This window comes from Theropithecus gelada, chromosome 20, assembly GCF_003255815.1.
Source record: "Theropithecus gelada isolate Dixy chromosome 20, Tgel_1.0, whole genome shotgun sequence".
Taxonomy (NCBI): Eukaryota; Metazoa; Chordata; class Mammalia; order Primates; family Cercopithecidae; genus Theropithecus; species Theropithecus gelada.
In genome coordinates, this window is record NC_037688.1 from 61,803,803 (window position 1) to 61,829,461 (window position 25,659).

General features: G+C 45.6%; 1 protein-coding gene across 2 annotated transcripts in view; it reads right to left on the bottom strand.

The window, feature by feature from the left end:
- OTOA (otoancorin) overlaps positions 1–25,659 on the bottom strand; it is an 81,017-nt gene that overhangs the window by 29,112 nt on the left and 26,246 nt on the right. For both annotated transcript variants that reach the window (XM_025370732.1, XM_025370733.1), the window contains 9 exons: positions 21,412–21,627; positions 16,957–17,124; positions 14,710–14,850; positions 12,564–12,622; positions 12,251–12,368; positions 8,796–8,869; positions 5,108–5,243; positions 3,343–3,533; positions 830–923 (listed from right to left, as the gene is read on the bottom strand). In XM_025370732.1, the coding sequence (XP_025226517.1) occupies positions 830–923; positions 3,343–3,533; positions 5,108–5,243; positions 8,796–8,869; positions 12,251–12,368; positions 12,564–12,622; positions 14,710–14,850; positions 16,957–17,124; positions 21,412–21,627 (1,197 nt within the window). The remainder of the gene's footprint in view (positions 1–829; positions 924–3,342; positions 3,534–5,107; positions 5,244–8,795; positions 8,870–12,250; positions 12,369–12,563; positions 12,623–14,709; positions 14,851–16,956; positions 17,125–21,411; positions 21,628–25,659) is intronic.

Here is a 25,659-nt window from a genome sequence, read left to right on the forward strand (position 1 = left end):
TGCTTTGTGGGGAATCTGAGTGTCGTTCAGCAAACATTCACTCCTTTCCTACCCTCCACCTCCTGCCCCATTAAAGTTGGTCTTGGTCATGTAACTTACTTTGGCCATTGGAGTGTGGCAGAAGTGACAGCGTGTCAATTTCCAGCCTAGGACTTAAGGAGAATTGTACTTATCCCTTCTCTTTTTGGTAGTTTCACACCTTCATGGTGGGAACAAGTCCTAGAGGCTGGGCTCCAAATGCAGCCTTATAGAGCAGGGCTGCTCCAGTGACCCACAGATCAGGCAGCAAGAAACATATGCGAATTGTTCTATGCCCTTGAGATTGTGTGGCTTTGTTACACAGCAAAAATGACTAATTCATGCTTATTTTCCATGTCCCTTGACCTAGACTATCTAACTTCTGGAGCCTTACTCCAAGAAAAGTGTCATGCCCAAATGTAATAATCAATAAAGACTTGTTATTGGATTAAATGTGTCTGCACATGTGATTGCATACACTGGACATATATGTGCATGTGCCTAGGGCACCAGCCAGTGTGAGAGCCAGAACAGATGTGGGTGTGAGATGCACACTAATAGCAGAGTGGTAGCTAAGTGATGCCCGTCTGCACACATCTGCCTGGGGGGCCACACAAAAGGGCCTGAGTTCATTTAGCTGTGGCCTCACTCCCTTTTCCAGAACCTTGCACATCCTGGAATGGAGCTGGAAACATCTTAGCTCTTTGAGACAGGGAGGAAGCTTCCAGAAGCTTAGACCGCAGTATAATTGACCACACTTTCTCTCCCCTTCAAACTCCTTCCGCCTTCTTAAGATGGAGCACAACATTACCTTTGTGGCTATAGAGCTTAATTCATCTCCTGAGAAAAGTACTAGAAAGGGTCCCAAGTCCTTCGTAGTCTCGGCTGTCCAGTGCTGAGGGAGTCTAAAAAGAGATAATAACCAGTAAAGTGAAAAAAGCATGCTGTGGTTGACATCTGTTGCCTTTTCCCCCAACACTCTTGTCTTTCAGGAATAGATTGTCTTATACTCAGAGAAACTGTCAATCACATGGTCCCACTTCCTTGATCAAGAAAATTGGCATGTGATACAGGCTGACCAATCAGAGTCATCCCTGGGAATTTTGATGGAACTATCAGAGAAGCTCTCCTTTCTCTGGTATCTCTGGCTGTAAAGAGGATATTGGAGGACATTCGTATTACCAAGTGGAAAAAGTAAAGACCACACCAAGGAACACAGAGTTGAGGGATGGGAGGAACGTATTCCTGATGATGTCATTTGAGACACTGGATTCAGCCATGCCTGAAGACCACCAGTGGAGTTTCTCATTACATTCCATTCCTGAATTCAATACATTCTCATTCTCTTTAGTTGGAATTAAATTATTGAATTTCTGCCATTTACATCAGTGTTTCCTTCCTCCTCCTCCCCGATAGAAGAGTAATTATATATCTCTTCCTTTTAATTTACCATAACAGTCTTCTCCTAGAATAAGAAAAAAAACTTTCTCTTGAACTTGGCAGGATAAAATAAAAGCACTGACCCGGAATCCACTGTTATTCTTATGTAGATCATAAATGCCTACAGTGAAGAGCATTACACTATCTTTGGTGACATCTCTAAAGGAGGTCTGCCCAATTAGCAGTGACAGCTGGTGGCAATGCAAAATCATACAGCCACTTTGGAAGAACTTTGGTGGTTTCTTACAAAAGCAAACATGTTTTTGCCATATAACCCAGCAAACACACTCTTTGGCATTTACGCAAAGGAGCTGAAAACTTATGTCTACATGAAAACCTGTATATGGATGTTTATAGCAGCTTTATCCATAATTGCCAAAATTTGGAAGCAACCAAATGTCCTTCCGTAGGTGAAGGGCTAAATAAACTGTGGTTCATGAAGACAATGAAATATTATTCAGCACTAAAAAGAAGTGAGCTATCAAGCCAAAAAAAGACCTGGAGAAAACTTAAGTACATATTACTAAGTGAAATAAGTCTATCTGAAAAGGCTATCTGCTGTATGGTTCCAAATATATGATATTCTAGAAAAGGCAACAGTATCAGTGGTTGCCAGGAATTAGGAGTGAGGGAGGAATGAACAGGCAAAGCCCGGAAGGATTTTTAGGGCAGCGAAAATACTCCAAATGATACTATAATGGTGAATACATGTTATTATATACTTGTCTGAACCCATAGAATGTAAAGCACCAAGAGTGAACCCTAATGTAAAATACAGACTTCGGGTGACAATGAGAATCCAATGACAATAATGTCAACATAGGTTCATCAGTTCTAATAAATGTACAGCTTTGGTGGGGGATATTGATCAGGGGGAGTTTATGCATGTATGGGGTCAGAGGGATATGGGAAATCTCTATCCTCTCCATTTTTCTGAGAACCTAAAACTAGTCTTAAAAATAGACTCTAGGGTCAGGCATGGTGGCTCACACCTATAATCCCAACACTGTGGGAGGCTTAGGTGGGTGAATCCCTTGAGCCCAGGAGTTCAAGACCCACCTAAGCAACATGATGAAATTCCATCCCTTTAAAAAAATACAAAAATTAGCTGGGTACAGTGATGTGCACCTGTGGTCCCAGCTACTTGGAAGGCTGAGGTGAGAGGATCACCTGAGCCAAGGAGGTTGAGGCTGCAGTGAGCCATTACTGTGCCACAGCACTCCAGCCTGGGTGACAGAGCAAGACCCCATCTCAAAAAAATATATATATATAGTCTTTAAACTAATAATAATACCACTGCTGTGCATCTGTAAAGGCCATGTTTTCCAAATTTCCCCTTCATATGCCAAGCTGTGTAAGTAACAACTCTTTGAGATTTGTAGAGAAGCTACTATTGATTCCATTTTACAGCAAATCTGAAGCCAAGGCCAGGCGTGGTGGCTCATGCCTGTAATCCCAGAACTTTGGGAGGTCGAGGCGGGTGGATCACGAGGTCAGGAGATCGAGACCATCCTGGCCAACGTGGTGAAGCCCTGTCTCTCCTAAAAATACAAAAATTAGCTGGGCGTGGTGGCACATGCCTGTAATCCCAGCTACTCGGGAGGCTGAGGCAGGAGAATCGCTTGAACCAGGGAGTCAGAGGTTGCAGTGAGCCAAGGTTGCACCACTGCACTCCAACCTGGCCACAGAGTGAGACTCCGTCTTAAAAAAAAAAAAAAAAAAAATCTGAAGCCAAAAGAAGAAAGGTCACATTTCCAAAATAAGCCTAATAATTTTATCTCATCCTAAGCCAGAGACTCTGTTTGCAGGGCAGGAAAGCCAAGGTTGAGTGTCCCTCCACAGAGCATACCACAGCCCCAAAAGCCAAGCCCAGCCACTCCTCACCCGTACTGTCCCAGGAGCTTCAGCCTCACTGCAGCCTTTTGCTTGGGGTTGAGGTCTGGACAGTCTCTGAGGCCGTGTAGAGCAGTTGCCCAGGCCCTGGGGGAGATCCCCCTGTCGATGATGGCTGCGGGCAAGTGACACAGCAGGTTCCCCATGATGTCCACAGTGTACTCATCGGCAATGGAGTTGTCCTAAACCCAAAAAGTGGAGCCAATGGGCAGTTCCAGCAGAGCATAAGATCATGAACCATTAGAAATATATCCTGTGAGGTGGGCACTGTGGCTGACACCTATAATCCCAGCACTCTGGGAGGCCGAGGCAGGCAGATCATTTGAGGCCAGGGGTTCAAAGTCAGGCTGGCCAACATGGTGAAACCCCATCTATACTAAAAATACAAAAATTGGCCTGGCGTCGTGGCGCATGGCTGTAGTCCCAGCTAGTCAGGAGGCTGAGGCACAAGAATCACTTGAACCCGGGAGGTGGAGGTTGCAGTGAGCCGAGATGATCATGCCATTGCACTCCAGCCTGGGTGACAGAGGAAAACTCTGTCTCAAAAAAGAGGGAAAAAAAAAAAAAAGTTCCAATCCCAAACTTCTTAAAGACTCCAGGATCTGAATTGCCTACCTGCCACAGATTCCTAGAGATGGAAGGGGACCTGATCTTCCCCAGGGATGCAGGCCTCAGAAATCTGGAAAACCCTGGTTTGGCACACCAGGAGCACTCAGTAATTGAGCACTACTGTCATTGTTACTGCTCTAAGAATATTCCAGAGTTCAACCACCATTATATTATTAGCACCACAACAACGAAAACAGCACTTCAAAGTCTGTGTGCCACTTGAAAGCCTTCAAAGCTCTTTTGCACTTTTGCAAAATGACAAAAATTGTTGACATTTATTGTGTGTTTCCTATGTGCACTGCGCTGAGTATCTACGGGTCTCAATTTAGTCATCTTCAAAGTAACTGTAAGGAGTAAGTAATACTATTATCCATTTTTTAAAGAAAAAGAAACTGCCAGCTAGTGGCAAGGCTAGGATTCACACCCAGACAGTCTGGCCTTTGAGCCTTTACATTAAATAACACATTGCCCATGTCATGCTCTCAATACCCTATGAGGAAGCTGGGTACAGTGGCTCACATCTGTAATCCCAACACTTTGGGAGGCCGAGGTGGGTGGATCACCTGATGTCAGGAGTTTGAAACAATCCTGGCCAACATGATGAAACCCTGTCTCTACTGAAAATACAAAAAATAGCCGGGTATAGTGGTACACACCTGTATTCCCAGCTACTTGGGAGGCTGAGGCAGGAGAATCGCTCAAACCTGGGAGGTAGAGGTTGCAGTGAGCTGAGATCGCGCCACTGCACTCCAGCCTGGGTGACAGAGTGAGACTCTGCCCCCCCCCAAAAAAAATACTCTATGGGGGATGTGCTATTACCCCCACCTTACAGATGAGAAGACTGAGGCTCAGGGAGGAAAGGTGATTCGCCCAAAGCCACATAACCAATCACTGGCACCCAGTCTCTGGGTACTGTGCTCTTTCCATTCCTCCAGAGTAGCCTCCCCTCCTTTGGACCCTGGAGCAGAAGTCTCCAGAACCAATGGCCAAGATTGTTCCAACCAGCAGCTTTAGAGTAAGCTTCAAGACCCACAAGTCAGACTTCTGGCCATCAGAGCAGGCTCAAGATCCCAGCCAGATCCCTCACAGGGCTCCCCAAGATGGCCACAGACACCCAGAGGGAGGGAATGCCCAAGAGTTTTCTTACCAGGCACTGCTGCACTTTCCTGAGGACTGAAGTCTTTTTGTGGGAATCTAAAACCAAGGAATCCAACCAGCTCTTCCCCAGGCTGATCAGAAAGGGCACACACTGGGAGGCTGGGACAGAAGCCAGGTAGCGGGCCCTGGAGAGGGACGTGGAGAACAAGAGGAGGAACATGTGGCTGCTCCTGTTGACCCCTAAAATCAGGGTCCACATGCCCAAGAGCTCATCCCAAAGACGTTCTTTAAATGTTTGTTCTCCCCAGTGATGCTTTGGCTCCCTGCAGCAGGTAGCAAGTCTCCCACCCATCATGCTCCTCTTCTGTGGGTGGGAACAAACTTCCCATCATGCTATCTCTTCTATGAATGGGCAACAAACTTCTCATCATGCTCTCTTCTATGGGTGGGAGCAAATTTCCCATCATGACCCTCTTCTATGGGTGGGAACAAACTTCCCATCATGCTCCTCTTCTATGCCCCAGAGCATTGATCAGATAATGGGTTCTCCATAAATAAACATGTTGATTGATGGACTGGTTGAGGGGAGATGAAAAAGAAAGGAAAAAGTAGATGAAAAAAGAGACAAAGAGGAGAGAGAATAAGTAGAAAGTGAGAAAGAAAGATAAGAAAAAGAGTGGAAAGAGAAATTCTGTCATCTCCAGTCCAGAACTCTGCCTTCAGCTCTTGATCCTTCAGCTCTTGACCATGTATTCTCAACAGGGTCAAGGTCACCCTCAAAAAGGAGAAACTGGTTTGGATGGGGGATAAAAAAGACTGTTATGATCTGTGACCCACTGAAACTCATTCCTACTCAGAATATTTTTCCTCAGTGTATAATTTCTTTCATTCAGGAGAAATTAAAATTTTCTCCTTTGGAAGGCAATAATAAAAGTTGAGAAAAGCTGCATGAAACCCATCCGGCCTACTCAACCCCACCACTCGACTGTTCCAAAACCAGATTCAACATCTTCTCCCAAACATGTTCTTCCACCTCTGTGCTATCCCACACTCCTTTCTTTCTTTGTCCCAAGCCTGTTATTGCTATCTCCTTAGTATTATCCCAATCTGTTCTTACTTCCGGCTGGGTATGGTAGCTCACACCTATAATCCCAGCACTTTGGGAAGCCAAGGTGGGTGGATCACCTGAGATCAGGAGTTTGAGACCAGCCTGAGCAACACGGTGAAATCCTATCTCTACCAAAAATACAAAAGATTAGCTGGGCATGGTGGCATGAACCTGGGGTTTCGACTACTCCAGAGGCTGCAGTGGAAGAATCACTTGAACCTGGGAGGCAGAGGTTGCAGTGAGCTGAGATCGCACCACTGCACTCCAACCTGGGTGACAGAATGAGACCCTGTCTCAAAACAACAACAACAAAAATCTATTCTTACTTCTCCATTCCCAGTACCACTGTCTTATTTATTTCTTCATTCATCCAGCAAATATCTACAAAACGTCTACAGTAAGTCAGGCACTATTCTAGGCACCAAATATAACAATGAACAAGACACAAGTGGTCCTGCATTCATGGTGCTTAATTCTAGTAGAGAGAGGAAACACAGAAACCAATGAATAAAACAGGTCATTTCAGCTATTAATAAATGTAAGGAAGAAGGCAGGCACAGTGGCTCACGCCTGTAATCCCAGCACTTGGGAGGCCAAAGCAAGCAGATCACCTGAGGTCAGGAGTTTGAGACCAGCCTGGCCATCATGGTGAAACCCTGTCTCTACCAAAAAATACAAAAATCAGCCAGGTGTGGTGACACACACCTGTAATCCCAGCTACTGGGGAGGCTGAGGTAGGAGAATCTCTTGAACTCAGGTGGCGGAGGTTGCAATGAGCCAAGATTACACCACTGCCCTCCAGCCTGGGTGACAGAGGGAGACTCTCAAAAAGTAATTAATTAATTAATGTAAGGAAGAAAATAAAATGGCTCTGTAAAAGAGAATGACAATGGGGATAATCAAACGAGCCCCTTCTAAGGCAGTTCCATTTGAGCTGAGACATGAATGAGTGGAAGAAATGCCATGCCAAGATCTGGGTTACTGAAATAATCTTCAGCTGTCTCCCTTCTTTCCATTCATCCTCCCTGCATTCTGTCCTCCATGTGGGTAGTGGCTATGATCGTTCTGAAATATAAATCTGATGGCTGCACACAGAATATGAGTGAAACTCCTCACTTCACAAAGCCCCCATGATCTGATGTTCCTTACTTCTCTGGCCTTCTCTCCCCTATCTACTCCGCAGATATACCCCCATGTGTTCCCAGAGTGATTTGCTTTTCTTACCCACTGCTGAACCAGACATCCCCATTCCACTGCCTGGAATGTCCATCTTAAACTCTTGATCTAGCACTAGTTCAGTCTCCTCTGTCTCTCCAGTCTATAGGTGATATTCTCTCCTCTGTGCCCAGTGCTCATTATCCCTCTCCTTTGCCTCTCCTTTGGAAAGCAATAAAAAAGTTGAGAAAGGCTGCCTGAAACCCATCTGGCCTACTCAACCCCACCACCTGACCTTTCGAAAACCAGATTCAACATCTTCCCTGAAACATGTTCTTACACCTCTGTGCTAACAGAGGTGTAGAACAGCACCTGGCTTTCTAGGAAAGCACCTGGTTTTTCTCAGAAAACCATCTCTCTCACTCTAAGACCTTATGGTTTCTCTCCAGCCCCAGGGGTGCAATACAGATTAAAGTCAGTCAAAGTTACCCATCCTCCCAACCTCACTGATTGGTTCAAGGAAAACAAATTCGCCCAATTAAGGTCAATGAGAGTCAAACCCAAGACATGTATTGAGAACGATGGGAAGAGAATGTTTTTCTCTTTTCCCTGAATATGAAGCTGGGAAAATTTAACCTTAGACCTGCCAGGGTTTCCACAGAGAAAGAACTTGCCTGATAGTGAAGCCAGCAGAGATAAGCTGGGACAAGAAACAAATGACGTCATTTGAACCCCTAGATCCAGCCATGCCTGAAGTCCCTCTCAACTTTCCAGTTACCTGAACCAAAAATTCCCTTTTATTGCATAATCCAGTTTCAGTTTCAGTTCTGTTGCTTTCAACCAAATATCAACCTGATACTATAATTGGCTTCATGTTTGTCTATTCCCTCTCCCACCATGAGATTATAAGGTCTGATAAACTAATAGGAATTTCTAAATTTTCAGATAGAAAATTTAGCTATCTGAGAACTAGCATACAGCAAGTACTCAATGAATTTTTTTTTTTTTGAATGAATGAAGACAATAAAAGCAAAATAAGGTAGAAGGAAATAAAGAAGGAGAAAAGGAGAGAAACAATGTCCAGATCATGTTTGAAAAGCAGGGCTACCCTGCAGGCCTGAAAGCTCACACATGCCAGGAGAAACACCTACTACTCCCATCAGCCCTGATTCCCCTGAAGCCTGGCACAGCCACAAAGCCAGGCCAGATGGGACCTGCCTCACTGACACCCAGTCAGGCTTCGGTTGCTTTGGCTTGGTTTTTACATAACATGAAAAGCAAGAAGGTCTGTCTGAAATGTCTATATGATACTCAGAATTGAAATCCTGGATCTCAAGGGCTTAACTGTCTAAGGCACGCTCCACTCTGCCTCTAGTTCCTCAAGAAAACCCAGTGGGGAGAGAATCACTTTGACTTCAGTGATTCCCACCGATCTTACTGCTGAGCCAGAAAGTGGGGGCTGATGTTCACTTACGGGAGTGCAGCCAAGAGGAAAGGTGGCATAGACAACCTGGAAACTTCCCAGTATTTCCACGCCAAACAATTAACCTGAAAGATTAAGCAGTTCTGGGGATTTAGTGCAGTAAGAAGAAGAATAAACACAAGTAGTGCTTTCCGTGTGCCAGGCACTATTCTAAGTGCTTCATATGTGTTCACTTATGCAATACAGCACCCTATGATGTAGGTACCACTACTCTGCCCAGTTTATGGATGAGAAAATTGCAATAACAAACATGAACACAGACATTTAAGTGTGATGCTCATCGCAATTGTTTTATATCTGCAAGAAAGGGAGATATAATTTTAATATTCCTCAGCAGGGGATTGGTTAAGTAGATTATGGTATATACATACAATGGAATAGTGCACCTACTTTGTTTTAAATAAGGTAGATTTATATATATGAACATTAAATGATGTCTGTGCTATTTTATGCATGTGCATATACATATATAGTTATATTATAATGTAAAAACCACAAATGAGCTCATATTGTACACACTATTCTGTTAAACTATATATATAGCTTAACTACACATATAGTTATACAGTTATATTTAACTATATATAGTTATATTTAATTATATAGTTATACATAGCTTAACTATATATATCGTTATATATATAGTTACATATCTATATATATATATATATCTTAGCTATATATATAAACAGAACAGTGTGTATAGTATGAACTCACTTGTGGTTTTTTGGGGTTTTTTTTTTGAGGCAGAGTCTCACTCTGTCACCCACTGGTACAGTGGCGTAATCTCAGCTCACTGCAACCTCCGCCTTCCTGGTTCAAGCAATTGTCCTGCATCAGCCTCCCAAGTAGCTGGGATTACAGGCACCTGCCACCATGCATGGCTAATTTTTTTTTTTTTTTTTTTTTTGTATTTTTAGTAGAGATGGGGTTTCACCAAGTTGGCCAGGCTGGTTTCGAACTCCTGACCTCAAGTGATCCACCATCTCGGCCTCCTAAAGTGGCGTGAGCCACTATGCCCAGCCCACTTGTGGTTTTTATATTACATGTAAATAGATAAGTTTTTTTAAATTTGGTTTAGAGTTAGAGTCTCACTCTATCACACAGGCTGAAATGCAGTGACTCGATCATAGCTCACTGCTGCCTTGAACTCCTGGGTTCAAGTGATCCTCCTGCCTCAGTTTCCCAAGTAGCTAGAACTACAGGCGTGTGCTACCACATTTGGCTAATTTTTGTACTTTTTGTACAGTTAGTCTTGCTATATGTTTTCCAGGTTGGTTTCAAAGTCCTGTCCTCAAATGAACCTCCCACCTCAGCCTCCCAAAGTGCTAGAATTGCAGGCATGAGTCATTGCGCCTGGCCTATATTTTATATGTAAAAGAAAACTCTCAAAAATGATAGCAAACTGTTCTTTATAGTTACCTCTGAAACACGGTTGCTCACCTCAGTATTACTGACATTTTGGACCAGATACCTCTGTGTACCGGTGCTGTCCTACGCATTGTAGGATGTTGAACACCACCCCTGGCCTCTACCCACTAGATGCCAATAGCTCTGCTGCAGTTGTGACAACCAAAAGTGTTTGCAGACATGGGCCAAAAGTCCCCTAAGAGGGCAAAACAGTACTCTGTTGAGAACAACTGCTCTGGGGAAAATTTGGGGAAATTTTACTTTCTCTGTATTGTGGTTTTTTGTTTTTGTTTTTGTTTTTTTTGTAATAATTATGTGTTTTCAGGATGGGCATGGTGGCTCATGCCTGTAATCCCAGCACTTTAGGAGGCTGAGGCTGGTGGATCGTTGGAGGTCAGGAGTTTGAGACCAGCCTGGCCAACATGGTAAAACCCCATCCCTACTGAAAACACAAAAATTAGCCAAGTATGGTGGTGGGCACCTAGAATCCCAGCTATTCAGGAGACTGAGGCAGGAGAATCACCTGGACCCAGGGGCGGAGGTTGCAGTGAGCCAAGATTGAGCCACTGCATTCCAGCCTGGGTAACAGAGCAAGGTCCTGTCTCAATAATAATAATAATAATAATAATAATAATAATAATAATGTGTTTTTAGTAAAAATATAAATGAGAAAGACAAATTATCTAATTAACTGGTATGTGAAGGCTCTGAGAGCTGGAAGCCTAGGAAAGCACCTTCACTGGGGTAACTCTTCCTGCTCGAACATGTAGGTCTTCCTCAAAGCAGGTCTGGCCTCCAGCCATTTGCTCAGTTATTGGCTTGCCCACCTGGGCAGGTCTTTTAATATAGTTCAGTGGTTTGTACTAGCAAACCGATTAGAAATGCAAAGTCTCAGGCCTCACCCCTTACCTACTATATGTAAAACTCTGGGAGTGGGGCTTCCAATTTGTGTTTTTACAGCCTTCCAGACAATGCTGATGCAAGCTCAACTTTGAGAATCACTAACAGAATTAACAGCCCAAGGGAATGAGAGAGCTTCATTAAAACTTTGCATATTCCTCTAATGATCTTGAAGGATTATACAGCAAGCACTCTATGCTTCCTGATTTTCTGGGAGATAATTTCCTCTTTGGAAATTCTTCATTCTAGTCTGAAACGCAAAGCCAGAGTTGAGAAGGTGCTTTTTCTATCCATTACAGGAGTCTGTAAGCCAACGGTTCACACCAAAAGTTCAAATGCTGCAAGGCCTGTGTTTACTAGCTTAGACCCTGTGAAAAATCAGTCACTGGCTGGGTGCAGTGGTTCATGCCTGTCATCCCAGCACTTTGAGAGGCTGAGGCAGGAGGATCACTTGAGCCTAGGAATTTGAGACCAACCTGGACAACATATCAAGACCCTATCTCTACAAAAAAATAAATAAATTAGCCAGGCATGGTGGTGTGTGCCTTTAGTCCCAGCTACTCAAGAAGCTGAGGCGGGAGGATCTCTTGAGCCCAGGAGGTTGAGGTTGCAGTAAACCATGATCGTGCCACTCTACTGCAGCCTGGGCGACAGGGCAAGACTCTGTCTCAAAAAAAAAAAAAACATCAGTTACTGCTTCTAATCTCCCCAAAGGGTTAAATAGCCTCCATAATCTTTTGGAAAATGAAGTTTTAAGTGAGAAAGAAAATGTTCTCAGAGTACTGTTCGCATTCACAGCTACTCCTGGAAAATGTTGGAATATTAGCTAGAGGATCACCTTTCATCCCACGAGAACGTAATTACGAACACGCAAAATACTATCCCTTATGAATATATTTTAAGGTTCAAATTTGAGTATGGAATAACCAATCTGTTGATACTCTGGCTGTAGAGATGTGGGTATTTGGAGCTGTTTAAAAAGAAACTGGAAAAAACCTGGCTCAATCTTTGGCCCTAAGTCATCACTTGCGTCTAAATAATTCTGGCATAAAGATCTTTAGACGCCACAGCTAATTCAGGCCCAGTGACTGGGGTAGGGAGTGAGAATTAGAAGCTGAAAAATGCTTTAACGGTACCTGATACGGTGAAAGCAGGGCGAAGTTGTTCTGAAAATCCTGAAAATGGGCCAGAAAGAAGTCAGTGCTCATGGCATCAATGTGTGAGCAGGTCACGCCTTTGACCAGCTGCCCAGCACTAGAAAACAAAACAAGGGACTCAGGAGAGGAAGGAGGTGAGGAGGAGAGGAAAGAAAGAGCAAGAGAAGGCAGATATGATCAGACACAAGCTACAGATGTGACTGCCTAACTCTCCCTCCTGGGAAAGTAGGCTGCTCTGGCAAAAGGTTCTGAAGGGCCTGTTCGGCACCCAGGCCAAGTTACATTTTCCTACCTCAAAAGCTCCTCAGGCCTTCTGGTGGTCTTTAACAGAAGCTCATACAGGAACAGAGCCTGCGAGAAGAGAATGATTGACAGCACTGATGGCACACTCAGCGTGTGCCCAACACTGTGAGGCCCCATCAGGCAGGTGCTCCACAATCCCATTTTACAGATGGGGAAATGGAGGCTTAACAAGCTATGTGAGTTACCTAGGACTACACCATCGCTAAGTGGCAGTGCCTGGATTTGAACCAGCGTCAAGGTAATTCCACAGCCCTGTTCTCACACTCCACGTGATTCTCTGCGCCCCATGAGGCAGATGAGAGGCAAAGATGTTGGTGGCAAGGCTGGAGTTTTACTTCCTGTGATTTACAAAACTGCTGACCAGTTGAGAACTCCCTGTGGCTCCTACTTACATGTGCACCTGCCAGGTCCTGAACACCAGGCATCCCAGAATAGACCAGGATGGGCTAGAAAGCACCAGCAATAAAGTACCCGCAGCCAGCAGCATGCACTCCCTTCAAACCACCCCCCAATGAGCACTCTAGAACAATGCCAAGTAGACAAGGGAGTCATTTGTTTTAAGGAACATAATTTTACAGAATCCCTAGCTTGCAGATGCAATCAAGTACTACATTTGTCTATTTTATAGACTCTGAAACTTTGGGCATCATTCCCCAAACAGAATAAATTATGATCTAGCGTTAGATATGGTAGCTGAGAGCCAGAAAGCAGCACAAAAGCCCAGGCAAAAGGAGTGGGCGATGGAGGGAAGTTCTGGACACTGTTTATGGCCCCAGAGATTTCCTTGGGCACAGAGTCAAATTCGGGGACCCTCCCACGGTCTTTCCCCATCTCAGGAAATGGCAATCCCATCAGCTCAGTGGGACAAAAGTATCTTGAAGTCTTTGGTGGCAGGAGGTATTTTCCAAAATAAAACTATTGGCCGGGTGCCCTGGTTCACACCTGTAATCCCAGGACTTTGGGAGGCCAAGGCGGGCAGTTCACTTGAGGTCAAGAGTTCGACACCAGCCTGGCCAACATGGTGAAACTCTGTCTCTATAAAAAACACAAAAATTAGCCTGGCATGACGGTGTGTGCTTGTAATCCCAGCTACTCAGGAGGCGGAGCCATGAGGATTGCTTGAACTCGGGAGGAGGAGGAGGTTACAGTGAGCCAAGATAGTGCCACTGCACTCCAGCCTCGGTGACTGAGAGAGACTCTGTCTCAAAAAATAAAACAAAATAAAATAAAACAGTTGCCACTGTTACTAAATTTAGAGGTGGTTTGTGACACAGCAATAGATAACCGGGATATCATCCAGCCTCATGAGAGACCCTGAGCAAGAGCCCCTGCAACAGACAGGGATTTGTGTCTGGGATTTCATTCAGTTTTGCACTCTCAGCACTGTGAGCGGTGCCTGGCGCATTGTTGGGCGGTGCTTGATAAACATTTCCTGAGTGCATGTAATGAAGATTGACTGGATACAAAGGAAGTCAAGGACGGTACTAAGGCAGAGAATCCACTTCAACAGCACCATCCCCCCAAGTGGCCTCAATGCTCACAGCATTTAATAACACACATAATAGCCGCAAATATTTATAGCACACAACCCACGTGGCATATAACAGTGACCCTCATTTTATTATCAAAATTATCCCCATTTTGCACATGAGAAAACTGAGGCCATATAAGGACCTTCTCCAAAGCTAATAAATCAGTGGGAGCCAGAATTCATGCTCAGGTGTTGTCTAACTTTTTTTTTAAGAGACAGGGTCTTGCTCTGTTGCCCAGACTGGAGTGTAGTAGTAGCATAACCATAGCTCACTGCATTGTGGAACTCTCAGGCTCACGTGATCCTCCTGCCTCAGCCTCCTGAGTAGCTGGGACCACAGACATGCATCACCACGCCTGGCTAATTTTTTAACTTTTTGTAGAGACAGGGTCTTGCTGTGTTGCCCAGGCTGGTCTCAAACTCCTGGCGTCAAGCGATCCTCCTGCCTCAGCCTGTCCAACTTCTTAACACTATACTATTCTGCCTCCTATACTAATCACACAGAAATAAATTTCTTTTATCAAATTAACTTTAAAACAGACCATTCATTCTCACAAGACAGAGAGTCAGAAATACAGGATCGATCTGTGCTTCATGGCAGTACCTGGCTCCTTCCAAGTTCCTTATCCTTCAGGACTGTAGAGTTGAATCCAGGTTGCCTCCTTAAATCAAAGAGAGACACTTCCTTAAAGAAAGCCCCTTGTATCTCCACAATGCCTGAGGCAGTGTCTCCAGCTTCCACCATCTGCCAAAAGTGAGAAGCATCAAAACAACCTTGTAAAAAATGCATTGAGCTTTAAGGAAGGGCCGGACACTACAACACAGGCAATAAAATCCATCAGACCAGCTCAGCAACCCTAGGAAGTGGAGAGTAGCATCATCCCCATTTCACAGGTGAGGAAACAGAGACTTCAAGTGTGATAAGTTGAAAGTCAGTAAGTGAGATTCAAGCCCAAGTCTGTCTGATTCCAAAACCCATGCAACTCATGCTCTTTATTTCTTTATTTTAACTGTATGGGCTACTTGCTATCTGTAAGATGTTGGTGTTTTAGGCCAAACCCCTTAGGTTTTTTGGGGTTTTTTTTTTTTGTTTTTTTTTTTGTTTTTTTTTTTTTGAGATGGGAGTCTGGCTCTGTCGCCAGGCTGGAGTTCAGGGGCACAATCTTGGCTCACTGCAATCTCCACATCTCCACCTCCTGGGTTCAAGCAATTTCCCTGCCTCAGCCTCCCGAAGAGCCAGGACTACAGGAGTGCACCACCACGCCCAGCTAATTTTTTGTATTTTTAGTAGAGACAGGGGGTTTCACCATGTTGGCCAGGCTGGTCTCAATCTCCTAACCTCGTGATCTACCCACCTTGGCCTCCCAAAGTGCTGGGATTATAGGCGTGAGCCACTGCACCTGGCCAAGTTTTGGTTTCTTAACAGATTTTGCCATTGGACAGAACAGACCTGATAGGGCAAGATGTCAAAAGACTCCCTGACAAGTAAAAAAGGGGCCAGGCATGGTGGCTCACGCCTGTAATCCCAGAACTGTAGGAAGCCGAGGCAGGTGGATCACTTGAGCCCAGGAGTTTGAGACCAGCCCAGGCAACATGGCAAGACCCCATCTCTAGAAAAAACACAAAAATTAGTGAGCAGCACAGGTCTGTAGTCCCAGCTACTTGGGAGGCTGAGGTGGGAGGATCACCTGAGCCCCGGAGGTGGAGGCTGCAGTGAACCAAGATCATGCCACTGCATGCTGACTAGGGTAATAGAGGAAGACCCTATCTAAACAAACAAACAAAAAAACAGAATACAGACATGGCTGTGGACCATGAAAAGGGCTTTCAGATGCACCCTAGAACTTTGGGGTTTACTTTTAGATTTGAAAAACAAATTTTAGGCCAGGCACAGTGGCTCACACCTGCAATCCCAGCACTTTTGGAGGCTGAAGCAGAAGGATTATTTGAGGCCAGGAGTTGGGCAGCCTGGCAATACAGCAATACTCCATCTCTACGAGAAATGAATAAATTAGCCAAACATGGTGGCTTTAGGCCAGGAGTTCAAGACTAGCCTGGGCAACATAGCAAGACCATGTCTCTACAAAGTTAAAAAATTAGCCAGGCATGGTGATGCATGCCTGTGGTCCCAGCCACTCAGGAAGTTGAGGCAGGATGATTGCTTGAGCCCGGAAGACTGTGATGAGCTATGATCGTACCACTGTACTCCAGCCTGGGCAACACAGAAAGACTGTCTCAAAAAAAAAAAAAAAAAAACTTGAAGTGTTATAAGATCAGGAAACCTGATTTAAGAAAAGTCTTCTAGGCCAGGCGCCGTGGCTCAAGCCTGTAATCCCAGCACTTTGGGAGGCCGAGGCGGGTGGATCACAAGATCTGGAGATGGAGACCATCCTAGCCAACATAGTGAAACCCTATCTCTACTGAAAATACAAAAAATTCGCCGGGCGCGGTGTTGGGCACCTGTAGTCCTAGTTACTTGGAGGGCTGAGGCAGGAGAATGGCGTGAACCCAGGAGGCGGAGCTTGCAGTGAGCCAAGATCGCGCCACTACACTCCGGCCTGGGTGACAGAGCAAGACTCCGTCTCAAAACAAAAAAAAGAAAAAAAAAAAAGAAAAGTCTTCCAGATTAGATTGTCTGGGAGAACAAAGGGTTCTGGGAAGAATCACAGCATGACCGAAGGGCTCTGTCTGGAAAGGAGGGAAGGTGTGCCACCAGGAGAAGGCAGAGCCAAGACACCAATGACTGAGACAATCCCAGCCCTGGGTTCATGGTCCAAAGTCACACCCACTCACCAAACCCCAAAAACACACCCCGTGACATGTGGCTGAGCACCAGACATCATCCTCTCACCTTGCTGAGGATACCTTGCTGCTGGGCAGGTGACAAGTCAGACAGGTACTGGGAAATGGCACTTCTCAGGACCTGTGAGAGGTCCTTGCAGTTCATGCTGCAGAAGGCCTGGGTGCTGACCCCGGCCAGCAGCGCGCCCATCTGGCTGACATTGTAGAAAGACAGCACCTGGAAGAGGAGCAGCCGCACAGTCAGGCTCTGCTCCCGCCTTTCACCTCTCCAACATGCACTCAGCCCATCTATGTGCCAAGTATTGGGATAGGTGAGACCTTAGGGGCACAGCAGTGAGCCAGACAGATGCTGCCTCCACAGGCCTTCCTTCCTTCTATCAAATCAAGAAAGAGAGTTTGCCGGGTGTGGTGGATCACACCTGTAATCCCAGTACTTTGAGAGGCCAAGGCGGGTGGATCACCTGAGGTCAGGAGTTCAAGACCAACCTGGTCAACATGGTACAACCCCATCTCTACTAAAGATACAAATATTAGCCAAGTGTGGTAGCAGGTGCCTGTAATCCCAGCTACTTGGGAGGCTGAGGCAAGAGAATTGCTTGAACTCAGGAGACAGAGGTTGCAGTGAGCCGAGACTGTGCCATTGCACTATAGCCTGGGCAACAAGAGCAAAACTCCATCTCAAAAAAAAAAAAAGAAAAAAGAAAAGAAAGAAATTATACGTGGGTTTTTTTCCTTCCTTTAGAGTGAAGATGCTAGAAAGTTTTCCATATAACTAAGGACATGCTTTGGTTCTATGAAAAGACAGCTGAGTGGGTTCCTTCAGTTATTCTGTGTATAATGGGTGATCTCATGCTGTCTTCAAAGAAGGCATGACCTTTTGACCTTTTGACCTCTTGCCTTCTGAGTAAAAGTGGCCTCACCCCTCAGTAGGAAGAGTTGGATATTAGAAAAGAAACAAACCACTTTGTCCTGGGTTAGGAGGGAACACAACAGTCTCCCTAACTCCCTAAAATCAAATTCAGAGAGGACTGTCAAGATGGACCCATGGAGCCCCAATCGAGGTCCAGAAACAAGGATTCAAAGCCTTCAGCGTAAAGTCACCATGAGGCTAGAAGAGACCAGATGAATGGGCTGGCCCGGTACCTGAGTCAGAAAGTGGGAATGAGTGGGCATTGGTCATGGTGCCATGCTGGAGACAGTGACCGCCAGAGGTAAACAAGATGCCTCTGAGGCCAGGTGCCCTGGGTTCAATCCCAGCTGCGTAACTTTGATGTGGCCTTTTCCAGTTCTCTTACACACTCTGTACCTCACATGAATGAACTGGACAATGAAGATGACAGCACTACTGACTTCAGAGGATTGTTGGATTAAATGATTAACTCACTTAGAACACAACCTGGCACATAGTAAGTGTTCAGTAAATGTTTGTTATTCCACATCCCCCTCCCTTAGCCCCGCGATGGAGGAAGCAGGCTAGGACCAGCCCTCGGAGGTACAGCTGCCCTTCATCCCCCTCTCGCCCTCCCTACCGACATCCTGCTCCAGTTCCCACTTGGATTTACTTTGGAGAATGTGGTTGAAATATAGCTGGCTCAGAACCATGACATACCAAACCTAGCTTTAAAAACTTGAAGAAATTTAAAAAGACTTGGATGCCAAGAAGAAATCCCCTACTCCTGCTCTTTGGGCGGCCAAGGCGAGTAGTTTGCTTGAGCCCGGGAGTTTGAGATCCGCCTGCAACATTGCAAAATCCCATCTCTACAAAAAAATACAAAAACTCAGCCCAGCATGGTGGCACACCCCTGTGGTCCCAGCTACTCAGGAGGCTGAGGTGGGAGGATCACCTGAGCCTGGGAGGTCAAGGCTGAAGTGAGCCAAGATCAGACCACTGCACTCCAGCCTGGGCAACACACTGAGACCCTGTCTCAAAAAAGAAAAAAAGGGGAAGAAACCCCTCAGTTCCTGAGGCCGACTCCAGCACTGCCTTCTGGGTGCGTGGATTCTACCTATAACTCTTAAACCTCTTTACCACCTGAATCAAAAGCTTTTGTTTTCATTTCCAACCTCAGTGATTTTCTTCTTTATGAGACACTGTGGTATTTCGCTTTAGAGCAAGCAAAATGGAGCCCCTTACATTTTCAACATCTTCACCTCTTCCCATTTCTTCCTTCCAGCTGCATGGGAGGTACTAACACTGGAATTATGGTGCTAGGTTAGTAAACATGACCTTTATGGAGTAGTTTCTCTTTTATTCTTTGAGATTTCTACTACTTTTTTTTTTTTTTTTTTTTTAAAAAGACAGAGTCTTGCCCTGTAGCCCAGCCCAGTCTGGAGTACAGTGGCGCGATCTCGGCTCACTGCAACCTCCTCTGCCTCCTGGGTTCAAGCGATTCTCCTGCTTCGGCCTGGAAGCAGCTGGAATTACAGGCATGCACCATCATGCCCAGCTAATTTTTCTATTTTTAGTAGAGACAGGGTTTCACCATGTTGTCCAGGCTGGTCTCGGGCTCCTAGCCTCAAGTGATCCATTCATCTCGGCCTCCCAAAATGCTGGGATTACAGGCATAAGGCACCACGCCCAGCCTACTACATTTCGTCAAAAGAAAAATTGATGAGTTTTGTATAGTTAGTCAGACACAGTTAACACTGAATTCACAGTTTAGCAATTATAATGGATGCTTGTTAAACATCTGATAGTAAATTATACTGTTTCAAAGTAATTAAAATTAATATCCAGAAGCCAAAAATAAATAAATGTTTGTTATTATTATTTGATTGGAATGGGTCCTAATCTAATCCTTGTGAGCCAGTTTGCATCCTGGGAAGTGGCCAGGAGTGTGGACTAAATGAGAAGGACACCAAAGGCCAGGCGCAGTGGCTCACACCTGTAATCCCAGCACTTTGGGAGGCCAAGGCGGGTGGATTACGAGGTCAGGAGTTTGAGACAAGCCTGGCCAACATGGCAAAATCTCGTCTCTGCTAAAAATACAAAAATTAGCTGGGTATGGTGATGGGTCCCAGCTACTCGGAAGGCTGAGGAGGTGAATTGCTTGAACCTGGGAGGCAGAGATTGCAGTAAGCTGAGGTTGTGCCATTGCACTCCAGCGTGGGTAACAAGAGCAAACAAACAAACAAAAAAAGATGACACCAAAATGCTTAGAACTCAAGTCTCTCAGATTTGGAGCCCTCTGGACTGGACCCAACCCAGGGACACTAACTGTCCCCAAAAGAATGTCCATTGTCTACCCCAGGAGCAGCTAGAACACAGATTAAGACTCCCGTCCCCACCAAAGAGGACTGTCTGCCTGACAGTTACTTCTCTGCAGCCCAAGATTGGAATAAAATAGCATCATCCCTAATCCCAAAGTAATGGCAAAAACTGTGATTGCTTTTTGCATCAACCTAATAGCAGCTCAACAGCAGGCAGGAAAATCCTGGGATGAGTCCCACACGTTGATACCACTCAGTGATGACTAACGCCCCTTGAGCTCATACTCTGTGGTGTCACCTGGTGGTCTAGCTTCTTCATGTGTACCAACTCACATAATATTTGCAGCAATGCTACAGGGTAAGTGCTACTGATTTGTTATTGTTGTTGTTGTTTAATTTTTTTTTTTTTGAGACAGGGTCTTGCTCTGTTGCCCAGGCTGGAGTGAAGTGGCACGATCTCTGCTCACTGCAACCTCCGCCTCCCAGGTTCAAGCCATCCTCCTGCCTCAGCCTCCCGAGCAGCTGGGATTACAGGCGTGCACCACCACGCCCAGCTAATTTTTGTATTTTTAGTAGAGACGGGATTTCACCACATTGATCAGGCTGGTCCCAAACTCCTAGCCTCAGGTGATCCTCCTACCTCAGCCTCCCAAAGTGCTGAAATTGCAGGTGTGAGCCACGTAGCCCAGCAGTAAGTGCTATTGTTGTCCACATTTTACAAATAGAGAAACTGAGGCAAAGCGAAAGTAAGCAAATTGCCCAGTGTCACAGAGCTAGTAAATGGCAAAGCGAGGATTTGAACCCAGGCAGTCCTCCTCAGCATCATCTTCTTACTGATTGGTTGCCCCTGCTGTGTGTATATGACTATTATGGATTAAATATTTGTGTCCCCCAAGAATCTGTATGTCAAAGTCCTAACCCCCAATGTGATAGTATTGGGAGGTGAGGCCTTTAAGGGTTAGATGACGTCATGAGATAATGATGGTCTGGTAGGGCCCTGATCCAATGGTATTAGTTTCCTTGTAAGAGGAAACACCAGAGAGCTTGCTCTCATGAGGTCAGGTGAGCACACAGCAAGATGGAGGCCACCTACAGGCCAAGAGAAGAGGCCTCAGAATAAAACCTACATTTGTGACACCTTGATGTTGGACTTCCCAGTCTCCACTATTGTGAGAAATAAATGTATGTTGTTTATGCCACTCAATCTACAGTATATTGTTATGGCAGCCTGGGAGGACTAATACACTTAGGTCATCTCAGGGGAAATAAAGAAGAGTTTAAAACTCCAGCTGACCTTCTCATGGGCCAAGTATTTGGCAGACAAGATGATGACCTGGCTCTTGGCCCAACCTGAGACCTGGCTGAGGGTGGAGATGGCTCCATGCACAGCCTCGGGGGAGAGAGATTCCAGTTGGCTGTAGGTCAGACCTACAACCGCATCCGACAAAGAACCCAGGGTCTCATTGAGCGTCTGGTTCTCTGTGGCAATGTCCAGGAGTTCTGCTTTGAGCTGGAAGGAGAGCAAATGAGAATGAGTGTTGACAGGAAGCAGGGCGGTGGCTCCCTCTGACCACATCCAGGGCTATTAGGACTCCACAGCATCCTCCCTGGACCTTGTCCCATCAAAGCCTCCAGGCCCAGAAATGAGGAAGGAAAGAGGCTCCCACCATGCCCAGACAGTGAGACACCACACGGAGGACACCTTCTCTGGCCTTGGCTTTCATGTGCCGAAAATTCCCTGTGTGCTTCATTTAAATATTAATTTGTTATTAAATCAACCTTAATCCATGTCAGAAATAAATGTTGTTCCCTTTATAACTCCACCACACTCTTATAGCATCTATTGGCCTCTGGTGACCTTAAACTCTATATCCATATATATAAGCTGTTTTCCTTTCATGAAATAGCCAGGGGCCTTTTCAAGATAATTTATAATCTGTGTAAAAATAACTTTTTTTTCTCTTAAGACAGAGTTTTGCTCTCGTCGCCCAGACTAGAGTATAATAGTGTGGTCTTGGCTCACTGCAACACTGCAACCCCCACCTTCCAGGTTCAAGTGATTCTCCTGCCTCAGTCTCCTGAGTTGCTGGGATTACAGGCACTCACCACCACACGAGGCTAATTTCTGTATTTTTAGTAGAGACTGGGTTTCACCATGTTGGCCAGTGTGGTCTTGAACTCCTGACCTCGTATGATCTGCCTGCCTCAGTCTCCCAAAGTGCTAGGATTACAGGCATGAGCCACCACACCCGGCCAAAAATAACTCTTCACAGTTCAAGAAAGTAAAAGTCTCCTGAACATCCTACCTCATAAAAATAACTGATTAGCAATTGGGTGTATATGCTTCCAAGACTTCTTATACTTTATAAATATAGAGACACTAGGTAGTTTTTACAGAGTTGTGATATGAACAGAAGCACAATTTGCTTTTCTGTATTTCCCCTTAAAATTATGTCTTGCACCTGTCTGCACATTTCTATGATCATTTTAATAATTACTTTATTGCAATATGCCTGCCTAATGATAGTAAAATGTGCGTTCCAACTGCTTTCGGTAAGGAATGTGATAAAGTCACCTCCTATACAAGGAGCTCTGTAACAAAAAACAAGAATGGTTCATGTTTTAATTTACGTAATAACGTTGTCATTTCAGACAGGTGCCCAAAACGGGTTTCTGGCAATATTGAAATGGCCACTGGGGGGCAGCAGAGTGAAGTAGAAGAAACAGCTGTCACAGCACCTGGGTTCTCTAAGTTCAGCAACTCCCTTCCCTAGAGATCAGTTTCCACATCTGTAAAACGAAGGAGTGGACTACAGCGGCAGCTCTCAAAGTGTGGAGCACACCCAGCGGCATCTGCACCACCTGGCGACGTGTTAGAAATGCAGATTGCCAGGCTGCTCCCGGACCTCCTGAATCAGAGACAGTGGAGCTCTGAAATCCAGGGATCCCCAGCCCCGGGGCCATAGATGGGGACCACCGGGACCCTGGTCTGTTAGGAACTAGCCACAGCAGGAGGTGAGCAGCAGGCCAGTGAGCATTACCGCCTGAGCTCTGCCTCCTGTCAGATCAGAGGCAGCATTAGATTCTCATAAGAGCAAACCCTATTGTGAACTGTGCATGCAAGGGACCTAGTCTGTGCGCTCCTTATGAGAATCTAATGCCTGATGATCTGTCACTGTCTCTCATCACCCCCAGATGGGACTGTCTAGTTGCAGGAAAACAAGCTCAGGGCTCCCACTGATTCCACATTATGGTGAGTTGTATAGTTATTTCATTATATATTACAATGTAATAATAGAAATAAAGTGCACAGGCTGGGCGCAGTGGCTCACACCTGTAGTCCCAGTACTTTAAGAGGCCATGGTAGGCGGATCACGAGGTCAAGAGAATGAGATGATCCTGGCCACATGGTGAAACCCCATCTCTACTAAAAATAAAAAACAGTAGCTGGGCGTGGTGGCATGCACCTGTAGTCTCAGCTACTAGGGAGGCTGAGGCAGAGAATTGCTTGGACCTGGGAGGCAGAGGTTGCAGTGAGCCAAGATCGTGCCACTGCACTCCACCCTGGCAACAGAGAGAGACTCCATCAAGAAAGGAGAGGAGAGGGGAAGGGGAGGGGGAGGGAGGGAAGGAGGAAAGAAGGAAAGAGAGCGAGAAAGAGAGAGGGAGGGAGGAAGGAAAAGAAAGGAAAGAAAGAAGAAAGAAGAAGGAAGGAAGGGAGGGAGGGAGGGAGGGAGGAAGGAAGGGAGGGAGGGAGGGAGGGAGGGAGGGAGGGAGGGAGGGAGGGAGGAAGGAAGGAAGGAAGGAAGGAAGGAAGGAAGGAAGGAAGGAAGGAAGGAAGGAAGGAAGGAAGGAAGGCAGGCAGGCAGGCAGGCAGGCAGCCAGGCAGGCGAGCACAATAAATGTTATGCACTTGAATCATCCTGAAACAATCCCCTGGCCCCAGTCCATGGAAAAAATTGTCTTCCACAAAACCGGTCCCTGGTGCCAAAAAATTGTCTTCCACAAAACTGGACTGCTGCCACAAGCTGTATTTTAACAGGCCATCCCTGTAATTTAGATGCATTCTCCAGTTTGAGAATGACTGAGTTAGATGATCCCAAAGGGCCCCCTCATATCTAATCGTATGCGACCTTCTCCTTGGTCAGGGCTGCCACATGTTGAGACCCCGGGGCCTTAAAATATATTTGTCTTCTTATTTTTGCTTGAGCTTGCTTGGGAGGGATTCTTTTCCTTGGAAACAAAAATACACATTCACAGTCCAGGCTCAGTGGCTCAGGCCTGTAATCCCAGCACTTTGGGAGGCCAAGGCAGGCGGATCACTTGAGGTCAGGAGTTCAAGACCAGCCTAGCCAATATGGTGAAACCCCATCTCTACTAAAAATACAAAAAATTAGCCGGGCGTGCTGGCACGCACCTGTAGTCCCAGCTACTCTGGAGGCTGAGGCAAGGCGGAGGTTGCAATAAGCTGAGATTGTGCCACTTGAACCCGGAAGGCAGAGGTTGCAGTGAGTTGAGATTATAGCACTGCATTCCAGCCTGGGTGACAGAATGAGACACACACAAAAAATGAGTCAAAAAAAAAAATGCACTGACCAAAATAGATGGCCACAATCTCAAATGTCAAATGTGTTTGAGGACTTTACAGTGATGTGTGGAAAACTGCTCTGAAATTATGAATGGCTTTATCAAAATTTCATTTAATATTGTTTTCATGTCATCTTTTTTATTTTAAGCAAATTGAGAAGGGCCACAAAAAGTGGAATGGAAGGGGTAGAATTGAGACTTGACTGGATGGAAGAACAGAGAGATGGAAAGGAAGGAAAATGAGAGACAGTGTGTTTGCTCCTTTGTTCAGAACCTGGCCTTGGGAACTCATAACCACCCTCCAATCCAGTGTTCTCAATCCTGGCTGCATTGAAATCACCTGAGAAGCTTTAAAATCAGGCCATACCCCAGGCCACACCCCAGAACAATAACATCAGAATCTCTGGGGGTGGCACCTGGCAGGGATGTTACTAATCTAGAGGCAGGTTCAAGAACCACTCCTTTATCTCCTGCCACTCCAGGCATGCTCACCAGAGCAGCGGTTTCAGAATCACCCGGAAGCTTGTTGGAAGTGCAGCGTCAGCTGCGCACAATGGCTCACACCTGTAATCCCAACACTTTGGGAGGCCAAGGGAAGGAGGAGGAAGAAGAGGAAGAAGAGAGAAAAGAAGAGAGTCCTGGGCCTCAATCAAGAGCTCCTGAATCAGAATCTGCATTTAAGATCCCCAGGTGATCTGTATGCATATTTAAGTTAGAGGTAGCTGTCCCTTTCTTTTCTTTTCTTTTCTTTTTTTAAATTTTTTTTATTTTTTTAGATAGGGTCCTGTTCTGTCATCCAGCTGGAGTGCAATGTCACTATCATAGCTCACTGCAGGCTGGCACTCCTTGGCTCAAGTGATCCTCCTACCTTAGCCTCCCAAGTAGCTGGCAGTATAGGCATATAGCTTTTTTTTTTTTTTTTTTTTTTTTTTTTTTTTGGGGGGGGTTTTTTTTC